General features: G+C 35.6%; 1 protein-coding gene across 1 annotated transcript in view; it reads right to left on the reverse strand.

Annotated features, from left to right (window-relative positions):
• LOC110029561 (probable cadmium/zinc-transporting ATPase HMA1, chloroplastic) overlaps nt 1–19,011 on the reverse strand; it is a 57,424-nt gene extending 38,413 nt beyond the window's left edge. The window contains 4 exon segments of the mRNA XM_020731909.1: nt 619–765; nt 1,467–1,651; nt 1,754–1,904; nt 18,344–19,011. Of these exon segments, the coding sequence (XP_020587568.1) occupies nt 619–765; nt 1,467–1,651; nt 1,754–1,904; nt 18,344–18,850 (990 nt within the window). The 5' untranslated portion in view covers nt 18,851–19,011.
• Between the last annotated feature and the right edge of the window lie 5,515 nt (nt 19,012–24,526).

The raw sequence follows: 24,526 nt of genomic DNA on the forward strand, positions 1-24,526 counted from the left end.
GCAGACATTCTCACCAAGGCTCTCCCTAAGTCAAGTTTTGATGAGCTAACCAACAAGTTGGGCATGTACAATCTGTACAACACACCTTGAGGGGGAGTGTGGAATTATGCTCCTTATTATTTACTTTAATTCTATTTAGTACTTGTTATATTTAGTCATAGTATAAAAAGGGTAATTCCTTAATTATAGGTATTTATGTTTATTCCGTAATTATAAGAATTACTTAATTGTAGGAAGATTTCTTTCCTCTTTCTATTTCTTGTACTTGCCTATTTATAGATGAATTATCTTTGTATTCAAGTGAGAAAAGCATTATTCAAAATTCACATAAAACCCAAAGAAAACAGAGTTTAAATTGAAGTAATCCTGTGGTGAAAGTGGGCACCTAAGAGACCTAATATTTAGGAGGTCCAAATCAAAAAGTTTTATTGCCCAAGTATTATAACACACAAAAAAATGACTGATAGGCAAAAGATGGAAGCCCAAATTTCTAGAACAAAGGATAAATGATAGAAAAATGAAACAGAGAAATGAAGCTCCCACATGTAATTAAGGATATGGATAAAAATTGATGTAGCATACAACAGAGAAAATAAAATAATGTTAAACTAAAAATACCTTCACAATCATCATCCCCTCAAGGTTCCTAGCACCACCAGGAAGTGTATCCCCAACCTTTCTGTCAACTGGTTTGCTTTCCCCAGTTAAATGCTCGACAGTGATTGTAGATGCTCCTTGGAAAACTTCTCCATCTACAGGGACGGCCTAACAAAAATAGAATATAGCTGGCTTGGACACAAGAAATCCACAAATACACACAGAATCGAGCCAAGCAGACTACACTTAAACAAGCATATTAAAATTTTCACGGGTCAGAAACACAAGCACACAAAAAGAGACGCATACAGGCCAAAAAAAAAAGTGCTATAAATCACTAGTAAATGCCATATAACTCCAAAAATTTGTTTGGAGAGGGGTGCTAAGATCAGTAAATGTGCATTAACAGTGAAGTAATTTTTAATGTTTCAATTCAAGTTAATGATAACAAAGCCCTAGCAACTTTCTTAATTATAAGTTAAATCATTAAATGTCTAAAAAGCAACAAGAGCTTTTCTAAAATGCTAAAATACCCAACAATACTCCACCAACTAAATAGTTTAATGCAGAAAGCTGGTGCTTATACCTACATGAGCAATAACTTATCCTTCTTCCATAAGTAACTCTTTTAAAAGTTCTAACAACTGAACAATCATGTGCGGTAATGAAAGCGACTCATAAATAAGCATGACATATCTGAGTGTGATATAGAAGAATATCAAAGGATACATAGCATAAGAAATACAAAAGACGAATAAAGAGTGCCATCCTAATTTAAATGATAGTTATGTCACATGTTTTTTGTATCTCTAAAGGAGGTAGTGGCAGATCATACAATAACAGAGACAGAAATAAGTTTGTATGCATACCTCCCCAGCCCTGACCAAAATATATGAACCCACTTCAAGTTGATGCACTGGTATCTTACTATAATTTAATTTTGAGAAATGTGGCAACGTATCTTCATTGAATTCCAGTTTTAATGCAAAATCAGGATGACTATCCTTCAATTCCTTAACATCAACATTTGACCTCCTCGTGAAATACTCTTCGGCTACACGAGATGTCATTATCACCAAAAACTGGGCGGACAAACACTAGACTAACCATATAAATGATACCATACAGAAAAAAGGACTTATAACATGCAACATACCTATGTGGGCCAGATTAAACATAGCGAGAAGTAGTGCACCTTCCAAAGAATTTCCCATGAAAATCGATGCAAATGCTGCTAAAGCCATGAGAACATGGATGTTTATTTTTCCACCAGCAACATTTAGAACAGCATCAAGTGCAGCTGAAACCTAAAACACATCTAAAAAATAAAACTTCAGAGATTTCCAACAATGAAAAATTATTAAAAAATTGAATAAAACATCTTAATGTAGGCTTAACAAGGACTCATAGAGGAGAATAATATATGGCATTACTATGAGATTTCTGAATTCAGAAACAAGCATCTATTGGAATTTTGTACAACGAGGTACAAACAGTATTTACAGAGAATAATATTACAATCAAGAATGCCTTTAATGCTGAAGATTTACTTTCCAGTGGACCAAGCATAATAAATTTACCTCGTAGAGCCCGCAAGCTGTATCTATATTAAAGAAAACCACCAATTGGCGGCCATTTAAAATCAATTGCCCGGTGAACTGGGTAACATATGCATTGTAGTAGTAAGATTTATGATGAGATTCTCCGTAGAAATTAGGGCAAAATAAATATTTTATATCTCCAAAGCAAACAAGACAACCACAGATATATAAAAGAAAGAATAAATACCTATGATTTGAGAGATAGACGATCTCTCTCAAATCCTACAATTCTAGATATAGAAAATCTCCCCCAAACACTAATCCTAACACTCAATATCCAATCTCACGCAAAACTCTAATCCTAAACATATTAGCCCTATTTATATTAAATAATAATAAATGACGAAATACTAAATTTATGTTAGGCGCACGAAAGACAAAATTGCCCTAAGGCTAGGCGCAAGTGTAACAATACTCCCCTCACAAAAGACACAGTGTCCTTAAAGTGTGAAAAAGTGAGAGTGTTCCTCCTCCACTACAGTTGTTTTTATTTCTTCATTATTTGTCTCCTCTCATCACAAACTGTAAGAACCTATAATGTTCAATCCTTGCAACGGTGTCCTTAAAAGATTGAATATTGCATTAAATAAAGCAAAAGGGGGGACAAAGGCTTAAGGAAAAAAGAACGACCAAAAAATAGAGGGACTCCCTCTTGTACAAGGACAGTGGACCAATTTTGTATAGAAAATACAAGACTGGTAGATGCAGCTACATCCAACATGGGTTATGCTCCAACAAAAGATTCACCTTCCATCGGGTGGTCATTTGTGCCTTTCCCATAAGAGTAGGGATGACGACGACGAACATCTCGAACTAACCAGGGGGGTGAAGAGGGTATAAAATAGCCTTGAGGGCTAGTCAATGTCCAGTGTTCACGCATCGAGCTGAAGAAAGTAAGTTTTGCTGAAACTCAAGTGAGGCAACAACCTCCTCTTCTAAAGTCTCCTTGGTGCATGTGCGCTTCCTAGGAACTGTTGCAATAGGCCACAGTTGCATCGGTGGTCTTGTCCAAAAAAACCTTGGAAACTCTGCTCTATCCAACACGACTTTGCCCCCGACTAGAGTTACTGTGAAAAGCTTGCGGGTAGAGACGTGAGTAGAAGTGAAATAGTGAGGAGGTGAACCTGATGGGGGAGCTACATCACTATGGATCGGACTGGCTAAATGCGTTGGAGTAGGTTGGGCCTCTGTGGAAAGCTGTAGAACTAGTATCCGAGTAGGCCTGCACAATATTGATATGCCACGTTTTAAGGGGCAGTTTTTCCTCCGTGAAACTAAGAAACATGGTCGTAAGTTGCATTCTCCAACTAACACCCGCAAGCTGGGGTAATCTCGTGACTAACCTCCTTGAAATGTGCACATTACATTAAATAAAAAGAGTACAAAAATTTACCAAAAAAAAACTAAGCCCTACAAAATAGGGGCTCGAACAAAATCAAGAGAAGAAAAAATGAAATGTGAGCTATCAACATGCCTAACAAAAAAAAGCTAATATGTATGGCATTTTGAGCCCAAGTATTTCTATCTATGTGTTAGAAAAAAAACCTGTTTGAAAGAGGTCAAAAAAGAGATATCTTTCGTATCTTGTAGATGTCTCCACAATGCGTTCAACCTCCTGGTGGTTGTGACTAGGCGCACCACCATCTCCAAACGTATCATGTGACACTGTAGTCTAGGCTCCTTGTCGTTTTCTAGGATAAGAGTCATTTACATGACTCATGGTCTTCAAGGGTTGCCTAGGCGACGAAGCCATTCCTTAAGCTAAAGCATGAACAGGTTGCTTGACTTTTAATGGACAAAACTCCACTTTATGGCTAATAATATCACAATGAAAGCATAAGTGAAAAATCTCCTCATATTCAATTGGCCGAAAAAAACTCTCATAAAGATCATTGATCTGCACCCTTGTTGGAAGCTTTTTGAAATGTGCATCCAGAGACATACTCTTGCGTGCATACTTCTCCCCCAACTGTAAGTTTATGCATCCAATAACAATGGTTTTCCCAATATAGTGGCAATATGAATAATGCTTTGTTTGTCCCAATAATGAAGGGGGAGATGCAAAAATCTAACCCAAATTAGGGAGGAAAAACATTGTACCGAGTTGGGCCGCAAGTGAGGAGACCACTTGTTAAGGCCTATGACATAGCCCATCACAAACCAAGGCCGACCAAGTAAAACTTCGTCACGTTCCTCCACCGATGTAAAAACACATATTAAGCAGCCTGGGCTCACAGTCACAAGTTGGATGTCGCTAAAACGAGCCCATAAGCAAGTAAGCTCCTTGCGTAAGAGAGATAAAGGTAAATGGCGCTCAAAATCTTACCAATAAGCGCTCGGTCTAAGCTTTCCAAGTTGGCTTGCACTATTTCATGATTAAGAGACATAGAAATTCCATCCTAAGAGATGGTGCTAATATCTTCAACATGAACAACTTTCAAGTGAGTGGGCTTTTGCCAAGCATTGTCTTTCTTAGCTTGCTCCAAAGTTTTTGTCATAGCTCCTAGAGATGGGGCAAAGTTACCTTCACCCTTGTTTCCCAACAGTTAGGTTGCAGCTCTTGAAGAAGCCTTATGTCGAACATTTCATGTGCATAATTCTGGGTTGGAACGTTGCTGAAATCTGCCAGAGTTTGACAGCATTTAAGCTGAAATTTGCATGGATTTGGCAATTGGATTTGACAGCCCCCGTGGGTTGGGCATTTTGGCCAAGTATCTTGTGTGCAGTATGCAGGATTGTTTTGGTCCTGCATGTTCACATCCAGGTTTTCTACGCATGCAGAAAAACACTATTTTACCTCTCATGCTGTCCTGGAAAGGCATCATTATAATATTTCTGCATCAAATTTCTTTCAATGGAGTCTTGGGAAAAACTTCTCATCACACTGAAAAAATAACCTCTTGGCTTGCTTGTCCTGCATCTTTGTCTCGGTAAAGCGCTTGAGTGTCGCTCTCGGTCGTGACCCATGATTCTTGTCCTGCGAAACCTCCCCTGAACTTTAACTATTTGAGCTTATGATATCGTGGTTGCAGTAGTTCGAAGTAGGGAAGTCAATTCGGGTTAGCGGCACGAATTCGGGACCGACCCAAATAGGGTCAACCAGAAACAAACCCGAATAATAAATAGGTCGAAAACTAACTCGAACTCAACCCAAACCCGAGTTTGACCTGCTAACCCAAACCCAACCATAAATTTTGTGTTTATTTGGGTTATATTGGGTTTTCGGGTTCAACCTGAACCCGACCTAAATAATAAACGGGTCTAATTCTCTGACCCGAACCCGACTTGAAAAAAATTCGGGCCAACCCTAACCCAATTTTTTCGAGTCGTGTTGACGTGTCAGGTCAATTTTTGACACCCCTAATTCGAAGTGGCGCTACACCTGGTTGATCAAATTAGTCTGTTCCATTACATTATGATATTCAACCAACTGCGCTAATTCCACAGTTTCTCCCAAGCCTCACAGTATCAACGGCCAAAGTGCTACACGTATGACCCTTCATGAAGTTTCCCTCCAATACTACTTCAAAAATTTCCCTCAATCATCCGAACAAGAACTTGAATATCTGTTTATACTCCATGACAATCCCCTCCTAAGTCAATGCAAAGAATTGCTTTCATAGATCTCCTTCCCAAATGGCTCGAAAATGTTCCAAAAAGAAATCCTTAAATTCTTCTCATGAGTTGATCAGGTATCTAGCCTCCATCCACTAAAATCATGTTAGGGCTATCCCCTCCTAGCATAACCCCGCAGTCATAAGCTTCTCCTTTCCATTTAGTCCATTCTCCGCGAAATAACACTCTGCCCAATACACCCACTCATGTGCATTGTCCCCCTCGAAGATCGGCATCTTCAACTTCCTAACTCTGACATCTCCATCCCAACTTCCTCTTCATCCATTGTCTGTCAAATGTATCAAGAGTAAAATTCCCACATTCGATCATAGTCATATCCCATCCATACTTCTCTCCTTTCTTCTTCGTGCTCCTCCATACTAATTGCAAAATCTCTTCTCATGTTTCAACCCAACCGCCTCCATTGAAAATCTCTAATACACCCTCAATCGAAGCCTTAGGAGGGGGTTCTTGATGTGCGATGATTCCCTCCTCATGTTCATCTCGTTCAATTTTTTCCCTTTCAATTTAGCCAAGGTCTCTCCGATCACCCATTAGTTAGTTTGTAAATTGAATCGTCAGAGAGGTATTAGATGGAAAGCTAGCGTACGGGACAAGTTTTATAATCGACGGTATGCTGAAATAGCCGCTCGTTGGAATCGCGATACTGTTGATGCTTCCCAACTAGCTCATGTAGCGACTAGATCAATAGATGAAGCACTATGTGGCGATCCTGACATTGGTGTCCCTGCTATATATAATTGTGACTGTATCGTAATCTTTGTTTTGAATATTGCATTCTTCCCATTGTATCACTCACGCCCTGTCCTATATGACGGGAATCACTCATTTCTTCCCATAATAATTGCTCTGAGACTAATTAGATAAAATTCTTCATAGAAATTAGAGCAAAACAAATATTTTGTTTTTTTTCAAAATAATCAATACAACCACGAACATATAAAATAAATAGAAACGCCTACAACTCGGAGCTAGGCGATCTCTCCCAAAATCCTACAATTTGAGAGATAGGAAACTTTTCCAACCCTAAACCTAAGGCTCAAGACCCAATCTCATGCATAACCCTAATTATAAACATATGACCATGTTTATACTAAACAATAACAAATAATAAAAGACTAAATTGCACATAGGCGCACAAAAGACAATTTCCTACCAGCGTAAGAATTTCCTTTTTCAAAACTTCTGTGTTTAATCTTGATACTCATTCCATGCCTGTTTTTTATAATAAACGAGCACCAAAAATAAGCCAGAAACGCCAATCAGCATTCTTACTAATGGGCATACGATGCAATCAAAAAAACTCGAAAAATATTTCAGGGCCCTAGCATTGATACATTAAAACATTACGGGATTGTTTATAAGGAAATTTTAATGTTTCACAAGCACCGTGCCCTTCTTTAACAGAGAATAAAAACAAAACAAAAAAAACTTCTGAAAAGGTTGTGCATGATTGAGTAACGGAAATCGAGAAAGTAGCGCCCGGACCGGAGCGGTTCCAATAAAAGATCCAAGATCCATCACCGAGTAATGACGATCTATGAGCACATGGCAATTGAAAAAAGTGGGGTATCCGCTGCAACCCTAACCGTTCCGCCTTCTTCCCTCTTCCGTTCCGTGGAACTCGTTCAGCTTCTGTGGTCACTCCAATCGCTTGACAAAGGGAATGTTTCACAAGCACCGTGCCCTTCTTTAACAGAGAATAAAAACAAAACAAAAAAAACTTCTGAAAAGGTTGTGCATGATTGATAAAACTTGTCCCAACTCCTAGGACTACTTCAAATCAAAAAATGTACCATAAATCGAGCATCAAAAATGAATTGCAAACTTCATATGGGATTTGTCCATCAACAACGCCTATATGTCATTTTCTGAAAACAACTGGCAACAAAAATCAGCATTTTTTCCACTAGTGGAACATAAACCACAAGCAGCTACACAAAATTGTTCATTCTCGAGGCCACCAGCTCGATGTTCAGCAATGGAATTCATCAGCACAAACACATCTACCCTCTGGGACATGCTTCACACAATTTCCACACACGGCATGATTATTGATTGTTCAGGAAGAACGGGTGCAACACTGAAGATAAAAGGAGGATACAGGGCCAAGGCTCCTAGCAGCATGAGGAGATGCATCTACAAAGCACGCGACCCAGATATGAAATCAACGTGATATTATATTGGCAAAAGCAAGCAGATTTCAAAGACTTTTTCACAATCATTAATGGCAAGTGAACCATGCAGTTATAATTAAACATGATAGAATTACATATTGCTCAAGTTATAGAATTCCTTCTATATGCTCTTTCCGTCAAGGTATATATAGAATATATATAATAAAGAATTTTCATAATGTCAAACATCCATCTATTAAGCAAAACACTACAATTTGCAGGGGTTGATCCTTATACTTCCAAACTAGTTTGTCCACTTTCAAACTCTTCTCTCACTTCCCCCAATCTTCTTCTCTTCCCAAAACTAATTCTAGATTTATTTGCATTTTCCTTCTCATCTGCAAGGTTCCATGTGGTAGAGCCTTACAGCAGCCCAATATTATCGTACAATGGAAGCTTGCTGATATAGATAGACGTTAGGCTACAAAAGACAAAATAAGGATAACACAAATAGAGCATATATACTATCATTCAAAGCAGAACAATAAAGAGAAAATTACTGATAAAATTTTTAGAGAACTCATCAAAGAATCCTAATAGGAGAAGCATTACCTTTTAGTATACCTGCAACACCTTCCTCAGTTTCAATCTTATATAATTTTCTAGTAAGACTTATTCCACATTGATAAGCACTTGAGCACAAGTTGTTTCAAAATTTTATGGAGAGAAAAAAGAAAGTTTCAAAATCTTTAGGAATTGATTGCATAACTCATGCCCACCTTGCTTACCTAAAGAAATCCTAGAATAGAATATATTCCAAAGCTTTATTCTTTGCATTAAAACTTTAACAAAAGGTGGAAGGAGAGAGGAGGCCGTCTGCTTGATTCCTCGCTTCAAATTTTTGTTATCGCTAATTAGAAAGAAAATATATCCCAATAATTGATTTTAAGGTAATCAATATCTTCCTTGATTATTCCACCATTAATTAGTATCAAGGCCAAACTCCAAAGGAGTCAAAGTCAAAGTCATAGAGCATGAACCACATATAAGCCAAGGCAAAATCAAATAACTTCTTGGCAGGATAGGTTATTTCAAAACTGAAGGATTTAAGCTAGCTCGCAACCAAAAATTTATTTATTTGTAAAAAAAATATTAAAAAAAATATTTGCGTTACTATCCTAAAGCTTTTAATTTTCATATGAAATAGTTTATTCACAAGAAAAAAACCTGAAAACTTGCATGCTAATTGGAAAATTAATAAGTATTACTATTATCCAAGTTATTACCAAAACCAAAAGGGCATAAACTAACATTTGTGTGACCGTAAATTTTTCAGAGATTTCTTGAATAAAAAAGGCATGTTCACATAACAAAGCCTTGTCTTGAAATGCAATCAGACAATATAAATAGAACTTACAATTTTGTGAACACCTATTGAACTTTACAAACTTTTAACATTTATTAATATTTGAAAGAATTGCTGACTTTTTACAAATTTCATTAAGAAAATCATTTTTTAGCGAGTTAGAATATATTGTGCTGGATAATGTTTCTTTAAGATTTATTAATTTTTTATCAAAAAGACGGCTGTCTGAGAAGGGCTTGAGATGAAAATTTCACTTTGCTTACACATACTATTTCCCTTTCTCACATCTAAAATCAATTCCCTCGCATATATCTTGTATAAATCATTCAAATAAAATAAACTACATGCTTCCTATCAGCACGCCTCCTAAAGCTGCCATGCTAGATCAATTTTGAGGAATTACAAATAACATGCACAACTTCCATTGGAGAACAAAGAAAAAAGAATATTATTAATGAGAAACTTAATGTGTTTCAAAAAATAGCACAAACACTTCAGGATCAATTATAAAACTTGACTTTTAGACACCATACTCTACAATGGAATGAGCACAGGGATGACCAATTTAGATGACTAGCTTTCCAACAACATTAGCCGGAACAAGATATCAGGGCTCAAGATGATCCTTCGATTCAAAATAAAATTGAAGCCACCCACTTTTAATAGGATGCATGATCCCAATAAATTCCTACCTTGTCTGACCCAAACGGAAAATTTCTTGACCATCAATGGACCAATTTTGCCAAGATGAAACTTATAAAGCCAAATTCGTACACAACGAACTTGGGAATGATAGAACCTAAAGGGTTTATATGAGATGAAATAACTATTAAAGGTCAAATATTACACGAGGTTTTATGACAAGTACCTAACTCTCAAATAGGTATAATGCCTGTCATTGATTACACGAACATATATGAGCAACAATGTCCCTCGTAGCAAGGGCCGATTGCACTGACCTAATCAATAACTTGTCAACAAGTTTGTCATTGAAATTTGTATGAAATTCAGAATGAATTTAAATCACAGTATCCCTAAATTTTGGAAAGAGCTTTTCAGTTTGCCCTAATGATTAAGAAGCACAAAAAAGTGGTCATCTCTACAAAACCCAAGAAATCATTCTAGTCAACTTTCACATCAAAAACTACTGCCTCAACTGTCACTACTTCATCTAGTCTCACAAGCCTAGAAACTTGATACGATCCGACCTCAAATCGGCACACTTTTCCACAAAAAATAAGGGCAAAAAACTATTTTCTTCAATACTCCAAACAACTAGACAAAAATAAAAAAGATAATCACCTACAATTCAAGAGGTAGGCAATCTCTCTCAATTCCTACAATTCGAGAGGCAGGAAATCTCTCTCAAACCCTAAACCTAAGGATCATAACTCAATCATCATGCATAAACCTAACCCTAAACATAACAATCATATTTATAACCAATAATATAACAATAAAAGACAAAAATTGCCCTTAGGCGTACAAAAGACAAATTTGTCATTAGCCTAGGTGCTGACGTAATAATATCCCCCCCAAAAGATAACTTGTCCTCGAGGTGAGAAAAAGTGAGAGTGTTCCTCCTCCCTCACAGCTATCTTTATTTCTTTATTCTTTGTTCCCTCATCATGCGCTATGAGAATTTGTAATATTCGATTCTTACAACGGTGTTCTGGGATAAACTTCTCATTACACAGAAAACATAACTTCTTAGCACGCTTCATCCGAATCTTTGTCTCTGCAAGGTGTTTGAGTGTTGCTCCTGATTGTGGTCCATTATTCGTGTCTTGTGCAGCCTCCCTCTGGATTTTCATTATTTGAGTTGTTGGTATCTTTATGGTTGTAGCAGTTCGGTACTGCGTTCCATCTGTGTTGCTCCTATTAGCCTATTTCATCTAATTCTTGTCCTCCACCATCTGAGCTAGCTTCATTGTCTCTGTCAATTCCCATTGTCTCAATAGTCAAAGTGATACCCATATGTTGGGCTTTAGGCCCCTCATAAAATTTCCCTCCAATCCAACTTCAGAAATTTCTCTCAATTGTCCCGACAATTGCTCGAATCTCTACCTGTATTTCATGGCAGTCCCCTCCTGAGTCAAAGTATAGAATTGTTTGTGAAGGTCTTCTTCCCAAATTGCTTGAAAAAGATCCAACAAGAATTCCTTGAATTCCTCCCATGAATGAATCGGATATCTAGCCTCCCTCCACTGAAACCAGGCTAGAGTTTTCCCTTCTAAACATAAGTCTGCCGCCATGAATTTCTCCTCCCGATATAGCCCATTCAACGTGAAGTATCGCTTCGCCCGATACACCCAACTTTGTGGGTCTTCCCCCTCGAAGATCAACATCGTCAACTTCTTAATTCTAACATCTTCCTCTTCCTCTTCCTCTTCCTCTTCCTCTTCCTCTTCCTCTATTGTATTCCCCCATGTATCGACGGATAAATTCCCTCCTTCGATCGTTGTCATATCCCCTCCCTGTTTCTCTCATTTCTTCTTCGCGCTCCTCCAACCTCTTACATAATATCTTCTTCATGTTTTGGCCCTCTAATCCACCCCTAATCAGAGCCTTGAGAGGGAGTTTGTGATGGTGAACATTTTCCTCATGATCCTTACGTTCGATCTCTTTTACTTTCAATTGAGCCAATAAATCTTCGGTCAACCGATGGGTAGGATTTGCAAATTGAATTGTCGGTGGAGTCTTGTATTGCATCTCAATAAGCTTCTTTATCATCTCTCAAATTTCCCGCATGCTCTCGAATAGATCCTCCATTTGGTTCTCAGCGGAAGAAAACATATCAACTATGACCGCGAACCTTTTTTCCATCCTAGATATGATTCGATCAATATCTTCCTCTAATTTTTTATTAAAATCATCTATTTTCTTAATTTTCATTCTTCTAGAAAATTTTTTTATCACCAAACAACAAAAGCACATATGCGCTGCCAGAAGAGACAAATGACTGAAAATTCAAAAAATATAGAGTTAGCACTGCAAAAAATGACAAGTCATGGACTCTATACACCGTGATCCCGCTGTTGCTTACCATCTACGAAAATCGCAATTGTACAGCATGAGGCACGCCGCAATCCCACCGTAGGTACCCTACAAGCTCTAATACACGTGGTTCGCCGTTTTCCTTCTCGTCGAAGCCGTGTGTTGCGATCACGCCAAAACGACTGAAAGATGTGATCCTTCCCCACGTGACCATCCCACACGAAATGAGGAGAAAGACGCGATCCCTTATCTACTGCACGCAAATTGGTAAGCCATGATCCCTTCATTGCCTTCCCAGATTGTTGCAATCACGAATGTATCATGAGTGTAAGTCATGCGGGAACCACCATCGCGACTGTGGCGGCCCGTCCCTTGCTTCCCTTAGCGATTATGCATGCCACAACGCTTCCCGTGGCTATTTCGACTCTGAACGTCACGATCCCTTTACTTCCTGCGATTGTAGTTGTATCAAGATCAACTTCTCGAGTGGGCATGATTTGTCGCTCCGCAAAAATAGAAATGGCTTTCCCTCTCACACCATGGATTGAGGCTATGGCACGCAATTCTTCTTCTTTGATTCTCATAACTGACTATTTTGATCCCAATTTGATACGATCAGACCTCAAAATTGGCATGTTTTTCTTCAGAATTAGGGCAAAATACTATTTTCTTCAATACTCCAAACAACTCAACAAAAATACAAAAGATAAGCTAAAAAGAAAAACACATATAAATCGAGCGGTAGCCGATCTCTCCCAATTCCTACAATTCGAGAGGTAGAAAATCGCTCCCAAACCCTACATTCATAACATAACCCTAGACATAACAAGATTACATATACCCAACAATAATAATAATAATAAATTAAAATACCATTAGGCATACAAAAGACAAATTTGCCCTTAGGCTATGCACCAACGTAATAAAACCTCCCTAACCCACCCATTAAAGCACCAACAATATTATTTGGTTTAAATATCATAAAAAAGGTTCTGCATAGAACCAATGCACATTCAAATCCTATTCAAAGAGGAAATTGGATCCTCTAAACCTAAAAAAGATGAGAAATTTTTTTATAATGATCCTCTTTTGGCAAAAAAATGATTTACAACATACACCCATAGCCATTATGAGATGACTTTTGGAAGCAGAACTAAGTTCAGATGACTGGCAACAACATAATATTTTTCAAATGATAGTCATACAACATAAAAATTGATGTAAAACTATTATTGATGGCGAGAGTACAATAAATGTCATCTGCACCAAGTTCGTAGATAGAACAAACCTAAAACCTAAACCCCGTGCCCTGGGCCATTTTATGTTTATTGGGTCAATTGCATCTCCCAATAAACATAAAATGGAAGGATTAATAACATAAACATCAAATTTCTAAAAAATCAAACGACAAAAGAAAGAGGCTATAATTTCCCCATATAAAATTTGTTTCAACCTATAACTCATAATTATCAATAAAAAACTATAAAACTTCAACTTATAATGGAAATATGACACTAAATAGGACGCAATGGAGAAAAAGGATTCATGTAGTCGACCGCACGTAGTGGGATTAAGGCTTTATTGTTGTTGTTGTTGGGTCAATCGCATCTCCCAATCTATGACTTCTAAATGCTTGGTCCCGATTATGAGACTAATCATGAGAAACAAATCTAAAGAACGTCCAACCCATGGACATAGCCCACAGCCAATTTGGTAGACACTGGCTTTATACTAGCTTTATGAAAGGGATGAGATTCACTATAGTCATAAAAAAATTAAACATTCAAAGTTAATAACATAAACATCAAATTTCTAAAAAATCAAACGACAAAAGAAAGAGGCTATAATTTCCCCATATAAAATTTGTTTCAACCTATAACTCATAATTATCAATAAAAAACTATAAAACTTCAACTTATAATGGAAATATGACACTAAATAGGACGCAATGGAGAAAAAGGATTCATGTAGTCGACCGCACGTAGTGGGATTAAGGCTTTATTGTTGTTGTTGTTGGGTCAATCGCATCTCCCAATCTATGACTTCTAAATGCTTGGTCCCGATTATGAGACTAATCATGAGAAACAAATCTAAAGAACGTCCAACCCATGGACATAGCCCACAGCCAATTTGGTAGACACTGGCTTTATACTAGCTTTATGAAAGGGATGAGATTCACTATAGTCATAAAAAAATTAAACATTCAAAGTTAATAACATAAACATCAAATTTCTAAAAAATCAAACGACAAAAGAAAGAGGCTATAATTTCCCCATATAAAATTTGTTTCAACCTATAACTCATAATTATCAATAAAAAACTATAAAACTTCAACTTATAATGGAAATATGACACTAAATAGGACGCAATGGAGAAAAAGGATTCATGTAGCCGACCGCACGTAGTGGGATTAAGGCTTTATTGTTGTTGTTGTTGGGTCAATCGCATCTCCCAATCTATGACTTCTAAATGCTTGGTCCCGATTATGAGACTAATCATGAGAAACAAATCTAAAGAACGTCCAACCCATGGACATAGCCCACAGCCAATTTGGTAGACACTGGCTTTATACTAGCTTTATGAAAGGGATGAGATTCACTATAGTCATAAAAAAATTAAACATTCAAAGTTAATAACATAAACATCAAATTTCTAAAAAATCAAACGACAAAAGAAAGAGGCTATAATTTCCCCATATAAAATTTGTTTCAACCTATAACTCATAATTATCAATAAAAAACTATAAAACTTCAACTTATAGTTATCGACCCCCCACAATCTCATCCTTAGACTAAGAAGCCTCCCATAATGATCTATGTCTTCCTTCAAAGAACAAAATTAAACACATAAATTTCAAAATTTTGAAAAAGAATTATTCCTCGGCTCCATACTGCATTTAACCCCACCATTGCAAACCCATGTATATTTCTTGTGATATCAACTCTTGTTTTTGAGTTTTTTGTTCTGACCTTAGGTAAACTATATGATGAGCTACCGCGACTAAGAGACCTCCAACATGCCATTGATGTCTCTACTTCTCTCACACTTCAAAAATTTAATGTCCCGATCTCTAGACTTGATAGCAAGATCGATCTTATTTTTGGTTCAGTCATTCTATCCAAAAGAGATCCTAAAAGTGCTACCATCAAATTAAGATCAAAGCTGATGATGAATTAAAAACAGCTTTTAAAACATCAAATGGCCTAAAAGAATTATTGGTTATGCCATTTGAATTGTCTGATGTTCCTAACATCTTCATGAGGTTGATGACCAAAGTACCTAAACCATACATAGTAATTTTTTTTATAGTAATTTAATAATATATTGATATGATCTTAGGCTTATTATTAAAATCTTATGGTCAAAAACACTTTACATCAACATGGAAAAAAGTTATATTCGTAGTTTTATAGCTTCTATTTATGAACTCCAATTTAATCCAATTAAATTCAAGTCAATCATAAAATGGTCCACACTAAAATTGTTAGCTAGTGTTATTTTGTTTCTCTCAGACTCCACTACCTCTTATCTATTTTTCCTTTCAATATCTCCTTTTCTTGTATATTTATCTTTGAGTTCCGCTTCAACTCCTTATACTCATTTCAATGATTTCCACCAATCTTATTCTCGTCTCCTTTAATTTTTTCTCTATCAATATCTATTCATCAATATACCTTTCTTTACAAATCTTCATAACTTTGCCCCTTACTAGATCCATCTAAAAGCTTTTTGAAAGGCTACAAGGCATCAATGCTCTATTATTAGATAATGGTAAAGGTCAAAGTACAATCCATATTAGCATCTGCACTCTTTGATCATCAACTTTTCTAACATCACCACCCAGGAAGTAGAAATTTGTCCTTGTAACTAGAAATCTCCAAGTTATTTTGTACACTATGGGTGCATTTGTTTAGGCATTCCAAACCGAGTTATGAACTAAACAGCAAAATTCAGGCATTCGAATCGTAATTTTGATATCAGGTTCAAAACTGCAGCACAATTTTTTTATTATTCGTTACTGCAGCTTCAGATGTGTGTCTCGCATTCACAATAAGGGGAAAGACCAGCGTGCCCTAGCGATTCGCTACTTGAGATCGCGTCGCCCTCTTCGCCTTCACTCGCGAGAGACCCTGCAGCAAGAAACTACTCTCACGAGTCTCCCTCTCCGCTTCCACAAGAAAGCTCGCACGACCTCTCCCCCTCCGCTCATTCGTGTCGCCCTCTCCTGCGAGAAAGCCCGCAATCATCTTGGGTTCCTCTCAATGTATGGTTTTGCTTGGCTTACTATTGATCTTGCCTCCTTCCGCAACCCTAAACTCCTAAATGCCAAAATAGACATAGTTGCTTGGCTTTGCCTTGTTGTGATTACAAAGCTCTCAGAACAACCTTCTCATTTCTTCATCTGCATCGTGACGTTATTAATGGAGCAATATATTGGGTAAAGAGGGAAATAAAGGTGTTAAATAAAAAAATAATGGTCATCTATTTTATGAGTGTGCAAGAAATAGTTATCAATAACAAACGGTAACTTTGCATCCCCTATAGAAACTGCACTAAAGTTGTTGTAAAATTGTTGCAACAATGCTGAATTTTACAAAATTTCATGCTTCTAAAAAAATTAAAATATTCCCGACAGAAAAGAAAAACCCTTTTGCCCAAACTGTTAAAATATGAGAATAACATATATTATTAACATTATGAATTCTATATACAGAGGTGTATTTCAGATATTTGTCCACAAATAGCACTTTCAAAACTGTAATTTTCAAACAGACAACTACTTCTGAAACACCGACTTTGAACAGCAGATTTTTCATAGTAACTTTCGAACTGAGTTTTCGTACAACCACAGAAAAAACAAATGCACCCTATCTCTTGCCTCACCTCCCCAATGTCCTCAATTATTTTTATAAAATTAGGGGCACATCCTAAGGTAAAAGTATAACTTGTAAGAACTTATTTGTTTCATGATTGTATGGTTAATAAATCAAATAATGGTTGTCGATGTTAAAATATGCAACAAACATAGTTCAATTTTCAAGAGGCTAGAAAAGCACAAACATGGGAGTTCACCATACTACCCAACAAAAGCAGGCTCTTTACAATCTAAATAAGAATTGCTCCCCCTTTCAAATAGATTAAGTTAAGCACATTTAAGAAATACCCATGGGCTGCAAACACTTCATGCATAATAGTATTTATTCAATCCTACACCGCATCTAACAATGAACATGTAGGTAATGATATTTAAGCACAATGCCCTTCTTTGCCTGGCAATGCACTTTGCAAAATGAAAAAAGCCTCCCCAAAACGTCACCGTAATGTGACCTGTAAAGCATGCAGTTGACATCAGAAATGTTCAATATATGAATTAATATAACTTACAAAGCACATGGCAACATATTAGCTTTTTCAGAGTTTCAATAAAGCATAGAAGTAAGCAAATCCCAATCATACCAAAAAATGAGATGGAAAACGATCAGACCACTACTGGTATGGTTTCTTCACGAACATAATCATTGAGAGAATAGGACAGACACAAGCACAAAATTGGCAAAATCATACTGCCAAATTTCAATCCATTGACGTGCTTTTTCGCTGAAGAGCTATTAACAAAAAGAACTTAGCACTAATATTATAGGACACCAAAAGCAGTGGCAGCTAAAATATAGAATAACTCAGACAGGAAAGATCTTTACCACATACAAAACAGTAAGATGGAAGCTTTAAGCTAACATTGCTCCTTGCGATTTATTAAAAAGCCCCCAAAATCTTTCTAGTATTTAGCCCTAAATGCCACCCAATAGAAAATCAACCCAGCTAAGCACCATAAGATTCAGCTTGAGCAATCTAAGCTGTTCCGACAAGCAAACAATTATACATCATCTGATAGTTGAATCGGCGAAAGCCTTACCCAAAAGTTTAGGAAAGAGCATACTAAAACCAAACGATCCCGAACCAATATGCAATCATGGCAAACAGAATTAAAACAACAAAAAACTTTCCAAGGAAGCAGTAAAAAGCAATACCCCAATTAATGGGAATGCAATGGAAATAAAAGCATTCTGGAGAAGCTTGGCAGCACGCGCCGGTAGAATGTAGGGACAGGCGGCGGACATGAGAAGCAGAACCATGGAGCAGGAGCAGAGCTGAAGATGGTCTCTGAGAAGATCAGCGAGATCAACCCATCCCACGGCCGTGGCGAAGCGTAGGATTGCCTTCTGTACACCGTTTAGCTCCAATTCGCAACTGTGCTCGTGTCCGTGATGGTGATGGTGCTGGTGGTCATGATGGTTATGGTGTTCGTGAGCTCCGCATCCTACCCCATTGGGCGGGTGAGAGAGAAGAAGGCGAGGTCTCGAAGGAGAAAATCGAGGGTTTCTCCAGATAAGAATAGGGGGAGAGGGTACTGAGGATAATCGGTAAGGGCGAGAGGCGGAGATCAACGGAGATGGTTGCCGAATCCCGCGAATAACGGCTTGATGCATCGGCGGAAGGCCGCCGGAGGAGGGGGTAGAGAGAAGGGAGGAGAACATAATGGGGTTTCGACGGCAAGAGAGCGTGTGAAAGAGAAGGGGTAGAAAATTGAGGTAACTGTGGCGATCAAGTAGATCTACGACCCCATGAGCTCATTTCTGTACGTGAAGTGATGTGGAGCGGGGAAGACGACCACTACGAACCCCGATACTGTTGCCCTTGCGATACCGCAAACTCGTATGAAAATTTTATTTATTTATTTATTTTAATTTTTTATGTAAGATGATTTTATAAAAATATATATATACATAATTAAATAGTTATGAATTTTATACATTTTAAATAAAATTTAATGATTTTTAAATGAGATATGAATTAGGAAAGTTATGACGTATTTTTAGTTTTAATTCTTAATTAAATTTAATAGATGTATAAAATTATTTATATTTCACTTACTATAGGATTTTTATACTTTTGCAAGGATGAACTAATAATATTAATTTATCAACAATATGTAATCTATAAATAAAATTATAGATTGAGCAAATTTTTGTGTACATTGAACCAACATCAAATCTCCAAAAGTCTGAAGAATTGATACACATTAAATAAATCTCAATCAACTGACATGAATCTCAAGGCATTACAAGATCTCGAGACAAGTTTTTGAGCAATAAATATTCAAACAACAAAAAAAAAATTATTCAGAATTCTGAATTCAGCAAACTTATAGTTAAATTGATCGGTTCGACAAGAACAACATAATTTTACCAAAAATAGTTCAATCTGAGTCAAATTAAGTTCAAATCAAGTCATTAAATCACTCTTAAAAGTTTTTCAAACATATTTTGATGGTCAAATGAATGTCGAATCTAGCAAGTCTATAGTTGAATCAAGTGTCTTGGCAAGATGAATTCAACAAGTCAAGATTGCTCAATTATGACATAATTAAGGCACTCAAATGTCCATTAAACGTCGTATGATCGAATGAAGCTCTCCGGACTGTCCAATCAAAGTGGTTCATATTGTTGTATTAATTGCACTCAGAATACTATAAGTAGAGAATCAACCCTCTCATGAGGGGGGAGAGAGCTTGAAGTTTTGAGGAGCTGAAGTTCAGCATCACTTCAGTCATAGTCGACCACTGCGGACCGCCTTCGATCACTGTTGATCATTGCTGACCATCGCAGATCGTCGCCGACCTCCATCTGTCGGCCTCCACCTATCGACATTAGTCGTCTCACACTTCTTACAACAAGTTTATTCGTGCACAAACATTGTAAATCCTAAGTCTGTTTAACCCTTTCTCATCTGTGGGACGAGAAACTGTACATTAGACTGTCAAAACGGTTTGTTGTTTGCGAACAACTCATATTCAGCTCCTTAAAGAAGTTCGTGTTCGATTTGTTCGTTAAGCAAACGAGCCGAACATGAACAATTTTTTTTTTTTTTTTCACTCGATATGTAAATGAGCGGAACACAAACAAAAATTTATTCATTTGTGTTCGACTCATTTAGTATATATGTACATATGTACATACATATATATATGTACATATGTACATACATATATATATGTACATATGTACATACATATATATATGTACATATGTACATACATATATATATGTACATATGTACATACATATATATATGTACATATGTACATACATATATATATGTACATATGTACATACATATATATATGTACATATGTACATACATATATATATGTACATATGTACATACATATATATATGTACATATGTACATACATATATATATGTACATATGTACATACATATATATATGTACATATGTACATACATATATATATGTACATATGTACATACATATATATATGTACATATGTACATACATATATATATGTACATATGTACATACATATATATATGTACATATGTACATACATATATATATGTACATATGTACATACATATATATATGTACATATGTACATACATATATATATGTACATATGTACATACATATATATATGTACATATGTACATACATATATATATGTACATATGTACATACATATATATATGTACATATGTACATACATATATATATGTACATATGTACATACATATATATATGTACATATGTACATACATATATATATGTACATATGTACATACATATATATATGTACATATGTACATACATATATATATGTACATATGTACATACATATATATATGTACATATGTACATACATATATATATGTACATATGTACATACATATATATATGTACATATGTACATACATATATATATGTACATATGTACATACATATATATATGTACATATGTACATACATATATATATGTACATATGTACATACATATATATATGTACATATGTACATACATATATATATGTACATATGTACATACATATATATATGTACATATGTACATACATATATATATGTACATATGTACATACATATATATATGTACATATGTACATACATATATATATGTACATATGTACATACATATATATATGTACATATGTACATACATATATATATGTACATATGTACATACATATATATATGTACATATGTACATACATATATATATGTACATATGTACATACATATATATATGTACATATGTACATACATATATATATGTACATATGTACATACATATATATATGTACATATGTACATACATATATATATGTACATATGTACATACATATATATATGTACATATGTACATACATATATATATGTATATGAGTACTATTTTTAAATACTACAAAGATTCATGATCAATCAAAATTATTATTCCAAAAAATATAATAAAAACATATTAAATTATATTTAATTGTTCTTTTAATATAAATAATAAAATTTGAATCTCGTCTCAACCGCTAATATTCTACAGATGAGTGACTAAGGTTGACGACTATTTGTTCGCGAACAACTCTTATTTGGCTCGCTAAGCAAACGAGCTGAAATACGAACAATTTTTTTTATGTTCGGAATATAAACCAGTCGAACACAAACATTGGTATTTTTTGACTAGTCGAACACGAGCTGAGCTCGGTCTCAATCGAGTTCAGCTCGTTTACACCCATAATTGTACATGTAATATCCAGTTTATAGTAGATTTCTTCAATTACGTTAGGCCCAATAGTTTTTTATTTTACGAATTTTTTATGTAATAACTTTTGGTGTCGCTACTGATTATTTTCTTTTCTCAAAGTATGTGTTGAATTTTCGTTCAACACTATGACGATAACTCATTACTCTATAGCTGCGAATCTTCTAGCACGCATTAAGAAAATATATTTATATTTATTTATTTATTTATTTATTTATTTATGTTGGGCAAATTAGATAAATTTTTATTCAATTTCTTTATTTATATTTTGTAATAAATAAAAATATAATTGGTATCCTAAATATATTTTATTATTGTTTAAGGTTTAAATTTATTATCATATAAGTTGATTGAATTTATTTTTTGGAAGAGATTTTACACATCGAGAAGAGTTGTTAGTGGACCAAATCAAGGCAATGTTCAATGAGTGAAGGGCCCGATTGGAAGGAAGCGAACAAAATCGACCAATTGTTATCAGAATAAGATTGGCCAATTATTAATGCATGAGGTTAGGAAGAAAATATAATATCGAGAGTCCAGACACATTAGGAGTTCGGACGTAGCTATACTCCAATGAAATTTCACCATGCATATGTGGCGGACCCACTGAATAAAAAAAGAAAATCTCTATATTTTAATGCACGACCCAGCCCGATTTAGCATATTTCTTCAAAAACAAAAACCTTCGCGCCAAATCAATCTCAATTTTCTTATATCGTCATCAGGTATGGTTTCGAATAGTGTTATTTACCTGTGACTTTGGCAGCTAGGGGTTTGTTTCATTTGAAATCCTTCGCACCATCGGTCGATGGACGCATAGTTGCGCAAGACATCTCCCTCGCTGGACGAGAAATATTGATGATAGATTCTGAAAATAATAGCAATAAGTTTGAAACTAATGTGAGTTTACCTGCCTTTAAAATGTCGACATTAATTTATGTTTGCTTGATTTCTCTTGTACTTTGAATCAATGATATTATATTACTTTTCTTGGATTTTTTGTGATGATTTTGTGGAGGTAAATTTATTTTAGTTATGTGTTGGCAATTTACTGTTGTTTTTTTGTGGTTTATGTTGTTTTCATGCTGGATTTTTTTTTTGGCATTTTCATGCTATTATGATGCTCTTTTTTGATGTTATTGTAATGAGATTATAGTATTATTGTGGTGTTATTTTGGTGTTAATGTAGTGTTATTGTAGTCTTATTGGAGTGGTCTTAAAGGAGAGCTTAATTTTGTATATTTGATATCTAATTTGCACCTGTTATGCATTTACTAATTTCTTTTTGAAATAAATATGAAATCATATTTTATTTGTTAAATGCAAAGGTTCTTATTGCTTATGATGTAGACTTATTCACTAGAAAAATTGCATTTTCCTAACTATGAATCTTTTGAAGCATGATTGTAGGTAGTTTTCCATTAATCTCACTTATATAAGTTAACTAATTCAATATTTAAGCTTTGGTGTTACTTGGGGACAAGTAACCTTTAAGTTTGGGAGATTTTGATGTGTGGATAAGTTCGTTACTATTCTTGTTGTTTTTATATATTTTTATGGATGAAATTGCATTGTAATAAATATATTTTTGAGTGTATTTTGCAGGAACAACAAGAGGGTTGAAGTGCGGAAAGTTGGAGAGTTCATAGAGTTAATATGTGCAAATTGGCTACTGGGCGCATAGGGGTTGGACATTGGCGCCTAGGCGCCAGAACTAGTGTAAAAAAGAGTGAGAACCCGAGAGCTTAGTGCATAGGCGCTAGCTCATGGGCTCCTAGGATCCACGACTATGTTGCCTACGTATCAGGCCTTTGGGTGTTTAGGCGTCTGGCGCCTAGATGCTAGCAACTATAAATTATAGTTACTTCAGTTCGGCACTCCAAACCCGGGGGATCGTGCAAAGGCGCAGAGGAGTCATGGAAGCTAACTCAAGGAGCTTCTAAATAACAATGAATTGCAAGCTTAAAGGGGATTGATGGTTACTTAGTGGGTTTAGCTTGTTGTGGAGATCCTTTCTTCTTCTTCCAGTGCAGAGGACAGAGTGAGCTCTACAAGAGCAGCAACCTATGAATTCAAGAAGAGTGTTGATTAATTCATCTTCTGGTCATTGTAAAGGAGGGAAAGCTAAGTTTTTTTATGTACTCTTTGTTGTCTTTCAGTTGTAAAAATTTGATAGCGGATTGTTCTTTGATTCAATGAATCTGCTTGGTGTTTTCATCATGCTTCTTGAGTAGGGTTTTTACTCTTCCGTGTGATGATTAAGTTGGATGAAAGGAATGAGAAATTTTAAGTAATTTAATTAATTTGTATGGTGATCATTAACCTTGAACTCTTAATTTACTTTTCATTCTGATCAAGTGAATTGTTAAAACATGTTTTAAATTATAACTCTTGGAAAAGATAATGGTAGAATCAAGTAGGTTAATGACTTTAATATATATGGTACACGGATATACCTTGTAGAGAGATGTAAATGTTAGGGAAATAAGCTTTGATGGGTTAGCTATTGGATTTATGGAAATAAAGACATTTCTAACCAAGCTTCTTTATGCCGCCATGTTGACCTCACTTTTGGTTGAGGTCTAGA

Source organism: Phalaenopsis equestris, unplaced genomic scaffold (assembly GCF_001263595.1).
Source record: "Phalaenopsis equestris unplaced genomic scaffold, ASM126359v1 Scaffold000595, whole genome shotgun sequence".
In the NCBI taxonomy this organism is placed as follows: Eukaryota; Viridiplantae; Streptophyta; class Magnoliopsida; order Asparagales; family Orchidaceae; genus Phalaenopsis; species Phalaenopsis equestris.